At 37.7% G+C, this 15,627-nt stretch overlaps 1 protein-coding gene across 3 annotated transcripts in view; it reads left to right on the forward strand.

Annotated features, from left to right (window-relative positions):
• Positions 1–15,389, forward strand: part of MAPRE2 (microtubule associated protein RP/EB family member 2) — a 546,785-nt gene extending 531,396 nt beyond the window's left edge. For all 3 annotated transcript variants that reach the window (XM_053715023.1, XM_053715024.1, XM_053715022.1), the window contains one exon: positions 11,232–15,389. In XM_053715023.1, the coding sequence (XP_053570998.1) occupies positions 11,232–11,309 (78 nt within the window). In that variant the 3' untranslated portion in view covers positions 11,310–15,389. The remainder of the gene's footprint in view (positions 1–11,231) is intronic.
• The last annotated feature ends 238 nt before the right edge of the window (positions 15,390–15,627 follow it).

The following is a 15,627-nucleotide window of genomic DNA, read 5'->3' on the forward strand; positions in this document are numbered from 1 at the left end:
TCGCTGTTACATCTATCTGTCCTCACAATACAGCATGTATATTATTATTATTATATTGCTTCTGAGTTACCTTTGGGGGGCCCCAAAATGTTTTGCATCAGACCCTCTGTTGAGTAGGTCCGCTACGGAGAAATCACATCTAGATAAACAAGATAAGAATACATTTCTAGTGACAGTGTTATGTACAGGCATTTGAAGGATCTCTAGAGTGTGGTAGAAAGTGAATTTCTGGTATCTTGAGATTCCATGTGTGGTCAACTGACACATTAAAGCAAAATACATTGTTCTCCAACTTTTCATTATAATCCATCCTTAGACTTTTTAAAAAAATGCATAGCTTATAGTTTTTGTCTGCAAGTACTAACTGTCCAGGAACAAAACTAAATACAATAAGCTCCTAAACCAATTTTATACCAAAGCAAAGATGAGCTTCAAAACTAGATCTTTCTTTTAATGCTACCTCATGCTTCTTGCTCTCCTTCACATGGTGCTTCACTGCATTCATGGATTCTCTCCTCCCATGGTCTATAAATTGCTTACCCCACAAGACTTGAAATATTCACTCTTTGAAGTCCTGAAACACGGTTATGACTAAGTAAAGGCAATAAAATCAACCAGTGCAGTTCCTGAACCGATGCACTAATCATTCAGGTTTGCAGAGAATACATGGGTATTCCTAGCTTTTTGTGTTCCTTTCTCTTTCTAGAATAACAAGAGTTTTGCATAGAGCAATTATACTTTTTTTTATTGGACTAACTATTCATTTATAAGTAGACAAGCTTTCAGAAGAATGAATTCCTTTCTCAAGTTTGAAGCACTATAGTAAGTCAGTCCAATAGAAAAAATCATGGCTAACACAGCTACTCCAATTAACGGGACTATATATTTATAAATCTGGATTAATATATATTTTTTAAATAAAATTAGCAAAAATTACTTTTTCCCCTGTCTGTAAGTCACAAATATTCTCTTTCTGTGTCTTTTTGTTTTGTTTTGTTTTGTTTATGCTCTTAAATGCAAATAATATTCTATATTTAAACAATAAATATAAACCTTTCTGATAGCAGTATTGTACTATCTTTCTGATGGTATTATGTATACAAAAGTATTAAAACTAACTTTAGTTTACATGTTTAAACTTTACTATGACATGTAAATATTACCTAAATGGCATAAGATATTGTTGTTTTCATTCCCTCTCCATTTTAAAGATGAAAATATTCCAAAATCCAAACTATTACAGTTTGGATAAAGGGTTTTCTATTTACAGCAGTAAATATGCACATGCATATGCCTACTTCAATGTCTGAAACCAGTGTATAATAAATATTTCTAATGAGATGGTAAACAGGTCATGCAAATAAAACATGTATGCCCTTTTTTTTATTAAAGAGACATTCCAGTCAAAATTTAAATACACATAGATGAATTACATCTTTTAATAGAAACATATTTACAATATGCATGTGTTGGCAAAAACATTTTTCTCTGCACATGCATGAGAAGCATAGCTAGATATTCTCTACTTAAATACAACATTGGAACAGTTATATCTTTTTTTAGAAGCATTTTTGCTAATACATGTATATTACAAAAATGCTTCAATACAAAACTGAAATACATCCATGTGAATTTAAATTTTGGCTGGAATGTCCCTCTCTCTAACCTGAGCCTGATGTCCCAGTCATTAGCAGCCCTTGTAGTGAACTTAACATTGCATCTGCCTCACTGTGAAAGCCCTTTTTGATGCTAAAGGAGAATTTTCCTGCTCTCAAACCATAAGAAGCAACTTCTTGTAAATATCTCTCCTGCATCTCTGTATGGCATTAGGATTGGAAGAAAACTTTTAGAATATAGTTAAACATGTATCTGATAAAACCTGGTACAGCCCCTTTAAAATTATAATGTATTTGTCAGTATCATACAGTAATATTGTGAGGCTATGTATGACAGAACAGTATTTTCTGCAGATCCTTTTTATTTAGGTCACAGTCTTGTAAGCTTTCATGTCCGCCCCCCTCCCCCTGGGCTGATGTGAGTGGGCAGCCCTCAAATAGCTAATTTATGCAAGCAGCTACAATATAAACACTATATGACAAAAATAGAAACAACCTTTATCTACAGTAACTGGGCAGCCATTGGAATCCATGTATTATTCTGCATTATTTATACCTTACACATTGTATATCATGCTATGTGAAATAGCAACATTCTGGTAGTTTCTGGTTAACTGGCCAGTTCCCTGCAATCCAGAAGTTAGAATGACAAGAAGGACAGCAGGTAGCTGTTATTGACAGATAGCTTTGTACAGATTGTTTTAAAGTAATTTTAAATTGTGACATTGTTGAGTTTTGTTAATGACAACACGCATTAATATTTGTATTATTTTCACATGTAGCCTGTTTAGTGTCCTGCGGTTAATGCTTAGGATGCCCCCTTCCACGGATGTACAGAATGCCTCTCTTGCATTTAGCTGCCTCGCTGTACTACAGGTGCAGAAGCCACCCAGTGTTCTCATGACCATCTGCCTTGCAAGTCCCTAGATTCATAATTTTAGCAACATCAGCAACAGAATTTTAAGAGGCTGCTGGTGTCATGCACCTGATCTGAGCTCTGTTAGGAAGATAACTAATATAATAAGGCTGCAGGCAGCAAGCATTTGTTTTGCTTTTACTTGGGATTTTAGCTGCCATAATGGGGCTGCAGAGACTGCATCTGTTTTGTGGTGACAATTGTGTCTGTAGCTGGTATAATTGAATTGACGCTTCAGTAGGACATGTAGATATAAAATGGGCTTGTTTGACTCTAGAGAGCATGCACCTAATCTGAGGTTTCAGTAGGACATATAGATATAATTGGGCATGTCTGACTCTAGAAACCATGCATTTGATCTGAGGTTTCACACATAGATATCATAATTGAACATGTTCGACTCTAGAGGCCATTCATCTGATCTAAGGCATCAGTAGGACATGTATGTATCATAATTGTGCCTATATGACTCTAGAGGCCATGCATCTGATCTGAGGCATCAGTAGGACATGTATGTATCATAATTGTGCCTATATGACTCTAGAGGCCATGCATCTTATCTGAGGATTCAGTAGAACATGTAGGTATTACAATTGGGCTTATCTGACTCAAGAGGCCATTCATCTGATCTGAGGCTTCAGTAGGCTTCTGAGGCTTCAGTAGGACATGTAGCTATCATAATTGGGCTTATCTTTAACATCCAAGGTCTGACTTGGGAATAAGGTTCTGCTGTGCATCTAGCTAATCTGGTCTTTTTTAACATACAGCTGGTATTAAGTAGGCTTTGCATAGGCCATGTATCTAAACCTAGCTTTTCAACTGCACTCATAGTTAGCAAAGTGATGTGTGTATTTTTAGTGTGTAAATAAATACTCTTATGTTTTCATATGCAAGCTAAGGCTTTCTGCTTGCATTATGATTCATTTCAAGCCCATGATTGGATTTCTATAGACAGGATTGGCATTTGTTTAGGAGAATGTCTTATTCTATTTTGCAAATCTATCTTCAGTGCAGACAACAAGGGGCCTATCTATCAAGTTCCGTATGGAGCCAATTGGGCGCGAATCTGTAGGGGGCGGCGTTGCACCAGCAGTTCACAAGAGCTGCTGATGCAATGCTGAATGCGGAGAGCGTATTGCTCTCCGCATTCAGCGATGTCTGTCAGAAAGATCCACTGATCGGATCATGTCGGACAGACACATAATAAATAGGCCCTCAAGCCTTAAATGTGTTACATCAGGAATTCTAATGTATTAATGTTTTTAGAGTAATTACATGTAGCTGTTCTCATAAATTAAACAGATTTATTTAGTGCTTAGCAATAAACCTGCTCTTCAGTGAAACTTACAGTTTATTCTTTTGGAAATGTTAGATTTTATCTACAAATACATGCACCCGTGAGGTAAATTTGAGTTTCTGCACTATTCCCTCCAAAAAGGGGGGGGTAATTGTATACTTTATAATAAAGCCCACAAGGACTATTAAAACAATTAGCTATTTTAGATGACCAGGTTGTGTTTACTACCCATAGTGTTTATATTGTAATTCAACAGCAAATTGATATATAGGCCTCTATTTATTCAAGTCTGGCGGACCTGATCCGACAGTGCGGATCAGGTCCGCCAGACCTCGCTGAATACGGAGAGCAATACGCTCTCCGTATTCAGCATTGTACCAGCAGCTCACAAGAGCTGCTGGTGCAACGCCGCCCCCAGCAGAATAGCCGCCAGCAGGGGGGTGTCCATCAACCCGATCGTACTCGATCGGGTTGAATTCCGGCGATGTCTGTCCGCCTGCTCAGAGCAGGCGCACAGGTTATGGAGCAGTGGTCTTTGTGACCGCTGCTTCATAACTGCTGTTTCTGGCGAGCCTGCAGGCTCGCCAGAAACACGAGGCATCAAGCTCCATTCGGAGCTTGATAGATAGGCCCCTAAGCATCATTCCAATATTGTGCCTCATAAGCCTACTACTGTGAAATAATTGTAGCTGAATTGCTTGCCAGCATTTTCATTTTTAGCATACCTACTTTTTACTTTTTAATTTTATTTTTGGAATAAAGATTATTATTTTTTTTAAATAAACATTTGTGACACACATGCTGAAACAGTATCTATAACTGAAATTGTCTACATTCAAATTATAACATGGCATCCAAATAATACAATATGTTCATGTATATGTGTTTTGTTTCTTTTAGTAACCTGATTATACAGAAAGACGTATTCATATTGGTACGATAGGGCCCCAGAAACCTATTGTGTTTATGGCCTAATTATAAGTATATCTTAAAAAAAATATGTATATACTGTAATTGTCAAAATCAATTTATTTTTCTACACATTTTATGTGACTTTTCTATTGCTACAGCACTGAATGAATTCAAGATGGCTTTGTACATGGAAAAAGTAGATGCCATTTCCATCTAAAGGGGAGGAGAGTCCATGGCTTCATTCATTGCTTTTGGGAATTAAGAACCTGGCCACCAGGAGGAGGCAAAGATACCCCAGCCAAAGGCTTAAATACCTCCCCCACTTCCCCAGTCGTTCTTTGCCTTTCATCACAGGAGGATGGCAGAGAAGTGCCGGAGTTTCGGAGTAGTCTCTTATGGAGGGTAGTACTCTTCGCATTGGGACTGGCGTTTTAAATAGTCCTGTCAGCCTCTCAGTGAGAGCTTGGGTGAAAATTAGAGTCCGGAGATGCAGGGAGAGTCTTTCTGCGAAACCATCCAGACTCATATTAACAGCTCCACAACCAATCAGCGTTGACGAGTTTCGCTGCCTGCTTTCTTCACTCATGTCCATGTCAGTAGCGAGGCTAATAACTTGTCACACTTGAAGGGCCGTGTTCCTGTTCCACGGCGTAGATTCTGATAAGATTGTTTAATTTTTTTATTAACGGTGATAACCCTTGATTCTGTAAAGATAAAAAGGTGTCACACTGTGACCCTGTCTTCTATGTTAATATTTCTGGAAAGGGGATTCTTGAACAGGGGGGGGGTTTATACATGATATTGTTTATTGTGTCATTGCGGCGTTATGTGCGAGATGGGGCTCTGGCAATGTGTGGAACTTTCAGGTTACTTGCAGGAATCGTGCGCAGCCATTTTTGGCGCATTTTTCCCTAGTGCAGCGGCGGTCCTGCCAGGCACTCCATGTGACTGGGTGTTTCTATCTCTCCTTCTCTGTTGATCTGTGGCGCAGGAGACAAAGCGGTTTCTGTAGTCCGGGTCCTAGGAGTTGGTGAGTGCCTTGGACATTGGCGGTATAAAGGTGCTTTTTTTGTAAATTAAGTTAGTTTGAATAAGAGCACAAGCTATGGAGGACTCTGACGTGTTAGAGGGCTCTCCCTCTTTAACAAAGTCTCATTCCTGTGTTTGTGAGGAGGTTCTGGTAGATCAGTCTGCTCAACTATGTTCCACATGCCGTGATAAAGTTACAACATCTAAATTTAAACAAATGTCTAGTACTTCTGAGCTGTCCACCTCTGAGGGTTCTTCGTCCCGTGAGGTGCGTTCCCTACGTTCATCTCCAATTGCACATGCAGCGTCCCGGGGTCCAACCGTTACTCCTTCGGGAGAGATTCGTTGGCCGTCAGAATTTGCGGACCAACTAGAATCGGCTGTTTAGAAAGTGATCCATGCCTTACCACGTTCTGCTATGCGCAAGCGTAGGGTGTATCATGGCGGCCCGGCCCAGGGTTTGTCTACGCTGATGTAAGATCCAGAGGCTTTTTTACTATGATGAGGCCCACTCCGACTCTTCAGAGGAGGCACCTTCTGGGTCGGAGTCCATGTCATCTAAACCTCCGGCTGCGGAGGAGCCTGGTTATAGGTTTAGGATAGAGAATTTGCGCTTTCTGCTGAAGCAGGTGCTTGCTACTCTGGAGGATCCGGAACCTAAGATCCTGGAGGAACCTGCGATTCCTAAGCTTGACAAGGTATACGAGGACAGGGTAGTACCTCAGACTTTTCCGGTTCCCGTTAGGATGGCAAATATTATTAAAGGGACACTGTACCTAAATGTTTTCTTTTGTAATTCAGAAAGAGCATGCAATTTTAAGCAACTTTCTAATTTACTCCTATTATCAATTTTTCTTCGTTCTCTTGCTATCATTATTTGAAAAAGAAGGCATCTAAGCTTTTTTTTGGTTTCAGTACTCTGGACAGCACTTTTTTATTGGTGGATGAATTTATCCACCAATCAGCAAGGACAACCCAGGTTGTTCACCAAAAATGGGCCGGCATCTAAACTTACATTCTTGCATTTCAAATAAAGATACCAAGAGAATGAAGAAAATTTGTTGATAGGAGTAAATTAGAAAGTTGCTTAAAATTTCATGCTCAATCTGAATCACGAAAGAAAAATTTTGGGTACAGTGTCCCTTTAAGAACGAATGGGAGCGATTAGGTTTGTCCTTTTCCCCTTCCCCTTCTTTTAAAAAACTGTTTCCCGTTCCGGACTCTCAGCTTGAGCTGTGGGGGACCATCCCTAATGTGGATGGGGCTATTTCTACGCTCGCAAAGCGGACGACTATTGTCCTCGAGGATAGTTCGTTGTTTAAGGAGCCCATGGATAAAAAGCTGGAAAACATGTTGATAAAGATGTTTCAGCACATGGGGTTTGTTTTTCAGCCAGCAGCGGCCGTTGCGACGGTTGCTGAAAATTCGACATATTGGTGTGAATCCCTGTGTGAAATGGTCGAGGGGGAGACCTCTATCGACGAGATACAGGAGAAGATTAATGTGCTGAAGGTCGCCAATTCTTTCATTTGTGATGCCAATATGCAAATTGTTTGCCTGAATGCTAAGGTGTCATGTTTTTCTGTTTTAGCGCGCAGGGCTCTGTGGCTAAAATCTTGGTCTGTGGACATGACCTCTAAGTCGAGGCTGTTTTCCCTGATTTTCAAGGGAAGATCCTGTTCGGTCCAGGGTTGGGTTCGATCATATCCACGGTTGCAGGAGGCAAGGGAGCTTTCCTATCGCAGGATAAGAAGACTAAGCCTAAGGGATCTACTTTTCGTCCCTTTCGTGTGGACAAGGCACAGCACCAGCAACCCACAGAGAAAGCGGACCAGTCCAAGGGATCTTGGAGCAAGTCTAAGCAGAGCAAGAAGCCCGCTGAGACAGAATCAGCATGAAGGGGCGGCCCTCCGGATCACGTAGGGGGCAGATTATCTCTATTCTCAGACGCATGATTGCAGGACGTTCAGGACCCTTGGGTTCTGGAAGTTGTCTCCCAGGGTTACAGGATAGGGTTCAGATCCCATCCGCCTGGGCGCAGATTCAAGACCAGAGAAGAGAGAGGCCTTTCTAGAGTGTGTGAGAGATCTCGCCTCTCTCGGGGTTATCATACCAGCACCCCTAGCAGAAAGGGGTCTAGGGTACTATTCCAACCTTTTTGTGGTTCCAAAGAAGGAGGGCACGTTCCTCCCGATTCTGGACCTAAAGTGTTTAAACAAGTTTCTGAGTGTTCCATCCCTCAAAATGGAAACAATCAGATCTTTTTGTGCCCCTAGTTTAAGAGAACAGTTCATGACAACTGTAGACTTATAAGATGCTTACCTTCATGTGCCAATCCACAGGGACCACTTCAGGTTCCTAAGATTTGCGTTTCTGGACCAACACTTCCAGTTTGTGGCCCTTCCCTTTGGTCTGGCAATGGCCCCGAGAGTCTTCACGAAGGGTCTGCGGGCGCTGCTTGCATTAGCCAGATCTAGGGGCATTGCGGCGGCGCCTTACCTGGATGACATCCTAGTTCAGGTGCCGTCACTCAGCCTTGCAGAGGATCATTCGAGGGCTCTTCTTCTTCTGCTCCAATCTCATGGTTGGAAGATCAACTCAGGAAAGAGTTCCCTGGTTCCCAGCAACAGGGTGGAGTTCCTTGGCACGATAATAGACTCTATGTCCATGATTTCTCACAGATCAGCGACGCAGGAAGCTTGCATCCAACTGTCTTGCCCTTCAGTCCTCCACAAGCCGGTGGCTCAATGTATAGAGGTGATAGGTCTCATGGTTTCAACCATAGATGTCATCCCATTCGCCAGGTTCCATCCCAGACCTCTTCAATTGTGCATGTTGAGACAGTAATTCAGGCAAGGAAGCCAGTCACTCGTCGCATCTACCATAAGGTGTGGAGTAGGGATGGGCGAATGTTTCTAAAAATTCGAAATTTAAAACGAATTTTGATAATTTGTTCGTTCAAATCGAATTTCGAATGTTTATATAACATTCTAACATTCTATTTTCCAATATTCGTTTTTGAATTTTTCAATAAAATTAGAAAATTTTCGTTCCAATAATAGATTGTTTAGCTATCTATTCATTCAATTTCGAAATGTAATATTCATATTCGAATGTCACATTCGAATTCGAAATAGTATTTCTAGTCTAATATTGTGTTTTATAAATGTAATATTCGAATGTGATATTCGATTCGAATGTGACATTCAAATTCGAAATAGTATTTCTAGTCTAATACTGTGTTTTATAAATGTAATATTCAAATTCGAATGTGATATTCGATTCGAATGTAACATTCAAATTCAAAATAGTGTTTCTAGTCTACAATTGTGTTTTATAAATGTAATATTCGAAAGTGACATTCGAAAACTGTAAATAACATTTGAAAATCGAATTTTTAAGAATATTCGTTCTTATCAATATTCTATTATGTAAATCGAATTTCTACAATAACATTAGTTCTAACATTTGAATTCGAATATAAACACATTCGCCCATCCCTAGTGTGGAGGACTTACTTGTCCTGGTGTGAGAAGCATGGATATCCTTGGCATAAGGTGAAGGTATCCAGGATTCTATCCTTTCTCCAAAATGGTTTGGAGAAGGGTCTTGCCGCTAGTTCCTTAAAGGGACAGATTTGTCATTATCTGTTTTGTTGCCTAGGAGACTCGCTGCGCTCCCTGACATCCAATCTTTTGTTCAGGCTCTGTGGATCAGGCCTGTCTTTAGACAGTTGGCTCCGCCTTGGAGCTTAAACTTAGTCCTTAGGGTTTTGCAGAGGGTTCCATTTGAACCTATGCATTCCTTAGACATTAAGATTGTCCTGGAAGGTTCTCTTCCTGTTGCTATTGCATCAGCACGCAGAGTATCTGAACTAGCTGCATTGCAAAATGATCCTCCTTATTTGGTGTTTCATGCGGATAAGGCTGTACTTTGCATTAGGTTGGGGTTTCAGGAAACATCAATCAGGAAATAGTTGTTCCTTCTTTGTGTCCTAACCCTTCTTCTTCTAAGGCTACAAAGGATTTCAGACAGTGTACATCTCTTTTTGTGGTGTATTATGGGAAGTGCAAGGGGCGAAGAGCCTCTGCTACTTCTTTGTCTTTGTTTGTTGAGGAGCTTGACACAGCGGGACATAAGCCTCCTCAAAGGATCACGGCTCATTCAACTAGAGCTGTGGCTTTGTCTTGGGCCTTCAAGAATGAGGCCTCTATGGAGCAGATTTGTACGGCGGCTACCTGGTCCTCCTTACACACCTTTACAAAGTTTTACAAATTTGACGTTTTTGCTTCTGCGGAAATTGTTTTTGGGAGAAAGGTTTTGCAGGCTGTGGTGCCCTCAGATTAGGGTTTCATTCAGTGTCCTCTAGAGCTTGGGTATTTGTTCCCAATAGTAATGAATGAAGCCGTGGACTCTCCTCCCCTTTAGATGGAAATCATAAATTATGCTTACCTGATAATTTCATTTCCATCGAGGGGAGGGGAGTCCACGGCTCCCGCCCGTATCTCCGTTGGGCGGACATAAATTTCATCATCTTCTGGCACTATTTATACCCTGATATTTCTCCTACTGTTGCTGGTTCCCTCTGCAGAATGACTGGGGGATTAGGGAAGTGGGGGAGGTATTTAAGCCTTTGGCTCGGGTGTCTTTGCCTCCTCCTGGTGGCCAGGTTCTTAATTCCCAATAGTAATGAATGAAGCCGTGGACTCTCCTCCCCTCTATGGAAATGAAATTATCAGGTAAGCATAATTTATGTTTTATAAGACCAGCGATTTTGCAGGGTGTTTCTAAAGCCCTAATGACAAAAGACCAACTGAGTTATAAATGTAGAATTGTTTCTAACCTGACATCATAGGCTAAATCTCTGGATAGATGTGTAGAAAACAAACATAACAGCATGCTTCAGCATTGCATACTAAGATGAGTTGCATTCCGTTTTGTTCCTCTGTTGGGGGCTATAAGGAACAAGAAACCATCTTTATCTTTAGTTATAGAAGATTGAGGCTGGCACATTTGTTGAAATTGTGAGATCCGAGCATACAATTTTTTAGGAGCTAAGGAGAGATTTTACAGTAAAAACCATAATATTTTAGGAGCCATCTTTCCCTGGCTTCTGGGATTTGCCAAGCTATAACGATGGCAATTGATAATTGGACTGCAAAAGAGCTTTATACATTTAAACTTTAGTTTTTTCAGTAACATTTTCAGGAATTTGCAAATGATGAAATCCCTATGTAGCATGTAGCTGGGTCATAAACCTGAGCCTAAGTAAGTATACAGGATGCACTCCCGCCACTCTGGGAAATATTTGGAAAAAATACATAGACCAATATCATGCACAAATAATAAATGCACATTGTATGTTTTATTAACCATCTTAAACAACAATGTATGTGGTATTTGCTATTCAGTTTGATGTTCTTTTACATGGATATAATCCATTCTCCTGTTTCATCTACAGGATGGACACACAGACCACCATGAAGGGGAGGAGCATGACCATGTACAGGACGAGGCACAACAACAAGATGAATACTGACCCAGACCTTCCATGCACCTCACTGTTGTCATTTCACGTGGAACTTTCTTCCAGATGAGCAATGTGTGGCCACTCACACTCGGCACACCATTACCATGTATTGTACTATAGTGAGCGCCAGCGAACCACTGCATTCTCTACAGATTCCTTTCCCAAGACGTGTTTACAGAAGTGGTGTCCCGGCCTGAGCAAAACTAAAACGTGTGGAGCTATTGTGCAGCAGCTTGTACCACTTGACTGTTTCATATTCTTTCATTGTCTTTTCCCATTTTTTTTTTCTATTTATTTGTAATTGAGCTATCTCCTTGTTTTCCAACTGCTTGCGTATCATTGTAATATCGTACAATATTTATATTTCCATGTCATGATAAGGAGACTTCACAACAACGTATCACGAATGTAAAAGTGCTGAGTCAAACTACACCTGTCCATTGTTACGTATCAGGTTCAATAAGCAAAAAAAAAAAAAAGAGGCGGAAGTGTTATTTTAGGGGAAGAACTTTTCATGACTTTATAAATTGCACTCAATAGATGGAGAATGAGTCACCTCTTTCATGTGCATATATCCAACTAGCAGTCACAGATTTCACAGTGAAAAAGAGTTGAATCTCATTAGATCCACTGGTACACCTCTCTTCAAATTAATTTTCAGCTAAGGAAATGCTCTTGATCCCTGTACAAGTCATGTTTCCATGGAACCAAGTCTCTTTCTAAGGCAAATGAGAATAGAAATAGAATCCTTGTAAACTTACATCACTCCCCAACAGGCAGACAAAGTTTATGTTTTTGTTTCAAATATACATTTTAATAATATCAGTTTTGCTTTTATATTGTGTTGCTAAACTGATCTATAATTATCCAGCAATATACATTATATTATTCAGTTGCAGGACAATGTAGGGGAACGCCACAGTTGGTCATCTCTGGTACTCCCAGTGGTTTTGAAAGGTTTTTTCCCCACCACATTTAGGGCTAGATTACAAGTGGAATGTTATTTATGCGCACCTGTAAATGGGCAAATTCGCTAGTTTACGGGCGCACAATAAATAACCAGCCATTAAAAGTGGCTGGTTATTGCTACTGCATGCTAGTGCTCATAAAATTAACCAGAGGTCAGACATCTGGTTAATTTTCAAAATGTACCCCAATTGCCCCCTAAATAAAGTGTTAACTTCTATAATAATAAAAAATAAAAATAGCATTTTTAATGAAATAACTGCATGAAGACATTATGAGGGTTTAAAGTTGGCGGGTGTGAGGTGTTAGAAAAAAGTCACTGAAAAATGCCTTTACATAGTGGTCTATGGGAACTGTGTGTTCCCAGTAAATATATATGTATATGCTTAATACATAAATAGTTACGTGTATATACACATATTAACACACAAATATATATGTATATGCTTAATACATAAATAGTTACGTGTATATACACATATTAACACACAAATATATATGTATATGCTTAATACATAAATAGTTACGTGTTAATATGTGTATATACACATATTAACACACAAATATATATGTATATGCTTAATACATAAATAGTTACGTGTTAATATGTGTATATACACATATTAACACACAAATATATATGTATATGCTTAATACATAAATAGTTGTGTATATACACCTATTAACACACACATATATATGTATATGCTTAATACATAAATAGTTACGAAATAGTTACGTGTTAATATGTGTATATACACATATTAACACACAAATATATATGTATATGCTTAATACATAAATAGTTACGTGTTAATATGTGTATATACACATATTAACACACAAATATATATGTATATGCTTAATACATAAATAGTTACGTGTATATAAACATATTAACACACAAATATATATGTATATGCTTAATACATAAATAGTTACGTTTATATACACATATTAACACACACATATATATGTATATGCTTAATACATAAATAGTTGTGTATATACACCTATTAACACACACATATATATGTATATGCTTAATACATAAATAGTTACGTGTATATACACATATTAACACACACATATATATGTATATGCTTAATACATAAATAGTTACGTGTATATACACATATTAACACACAAATATATATGTATATGCTTAATACATAAATAGTTATGTGTATATACACCTATTAACACACACATATATATGTATATGCTTAATACATAAATAGTTACGTGTATATACACCTATTAACACACACATATATATGTATATGCTTAATACATAAATAGTTATGTGTATATACACCTATTAACACACACACATATATATGTATATGCTTAATACATAAATAGTTACGTGTATATACACATATTAACACACACATATATATGTATATGCTTAATACATAAATAGTTACGTGTATATACACATTAACACACAAATATATATGTATATGCTTAATACATAAATAGTTATGTGTATATACACATATCAACACACATATATGTATATGCTTAATACATAAATAGTTATGTGTATATACACCTATTAACACACACATATATATGTATATGCTTAATACATAAATAGTTACGTGTATATACACCTATTAACACACAAGCATATACATATATATGTAATACATAAATAGTTACGTGTATATACACATTAACACACAAATATATATGTATATGCTTAATACATAAATAGTTGTGTATATACACATATTAACACACATATATGTGTATTTGCTTAATACATAAATAATTATGTGTATATACACATATTAACACACAAATACATATGTATATGCTTAATACATAAATAGTTACGTGTATATACACATTTTAACACACAAATACATATGTATATAAGCATATACATATATATTTACAATCTACTGCCCATCGTTGCACAACTTACCCCCTTCGCTGCGCTAGTTCTAATGCTGTGTCACATTGCATGAGAACAAGGCTCACATTGGAGCCTAAGGAAGCCTGCTCTCGTGAGCGCAAAGCTTCTGTGCAATGTGAACGCAAGGTCGCATTCACATTGTACCTAACTTGTAATATCAGCCCACATTTGCATGCGCTGGTATTACTCAGTGGAGCACTAATGCGATATTTTGCGCTTCTTTTATAATCTAGCCCTTAATGTTCACTTTGACCTATCATTTATTCTGAACGCAACCCTTGCATTCTGGCAGAGGATGCTTTTGATTTAACAGCTATGATGAGTACAGAGATGGTATAATGTAATATATAATAACAGTTTATTATATATTATACTACTGTAATTCCTTTTTTTGTTGTGGTAAACTACAAATAATGAACCTTCTACAGGAAATTCATGTGTGGATAAATGCATATTCTCATTTACTTGATCTTAGCTTAATTATATTGTATAATGCAATAATTACATTATGATAATAGCAATACAGTACAAATGAACTATATCTCATCATAAGTAATGAACTGTAAAGATATATGTGCAGTATTAAAGAACTATGTTAAGCCAATTTTTGCAAGATTTGCCGCATTTGATAAGATTAATGATGGAGGGATATTTCCCTACATCCTCCGGTCAGTATAAATACACATTTTTGAGTAATTGATATTGCAAATTGCCATCCCCAAAACATTGAGTATCTCTATTTGACAATTAACCTGCACATTTTCTAAAATCCAGACAAAGCCAATTTGTACATATATAATAAGTAATTGAGAATGTGTAGCTGTGGATCAGACTTTCACTTTTCAGTTTGAAGCTATGAAAATCATTCTGATTTCAGAAAGTTGTTTTTATTTTTCATTTTTTATGATTTTACTGGGTAGTACAGCGACAGAAAAGCTATATATTAAATGTAAACTGAAAGGAATGTAAACATATGTATTGTTAAATATAAATAGACAAGTAATGAAGTCCTGATTAGATGGAATAAGTCTTATGCAGATGTATCACACTCATGTTACCGTACTCAGAACTTGTCGCATGATAGAGTAGTTTTTTTTTTGTCTCTGAATATGTGAATAACTTGCGTTTATCATATTACATATTTAATAAAAAAGAAAAAAGGTATATGTTACAAAATATGCCAGTTTTACCAACTACTCAGCTGGTGTGAAATTGTGATTTTTGTTGGTCTGTTATTAAATTATCAGAGTCATTTTGCAAATACATTTTTGTGTATTAAAGAAAGAAGGGAACAAGTGTTGTAAAGAACACAATAATACATGAAAAACAACAAACTGGCTATTAAAGGCCATAATAAAAAAAACTAAGTTGTAAGCAGAACAAACGTTAAATAGTGAAATTAAAAAATATGGTGCAAAGATAATTAGCCAACAT

This window comes from Bombina bombina, chromosome 5 (assembly GCF_027579735.1).
Source record: "Bombina bombina isolate aBomBom1 chromosome 5, aBomBom1.pri, whole genome shotgun sequence".
Lineage (NCBI taxonomy): Eukaryota > Metazoa > Chordata > Amphibia > Anura > Bombinatoridae > Bombina > Bombina bombina.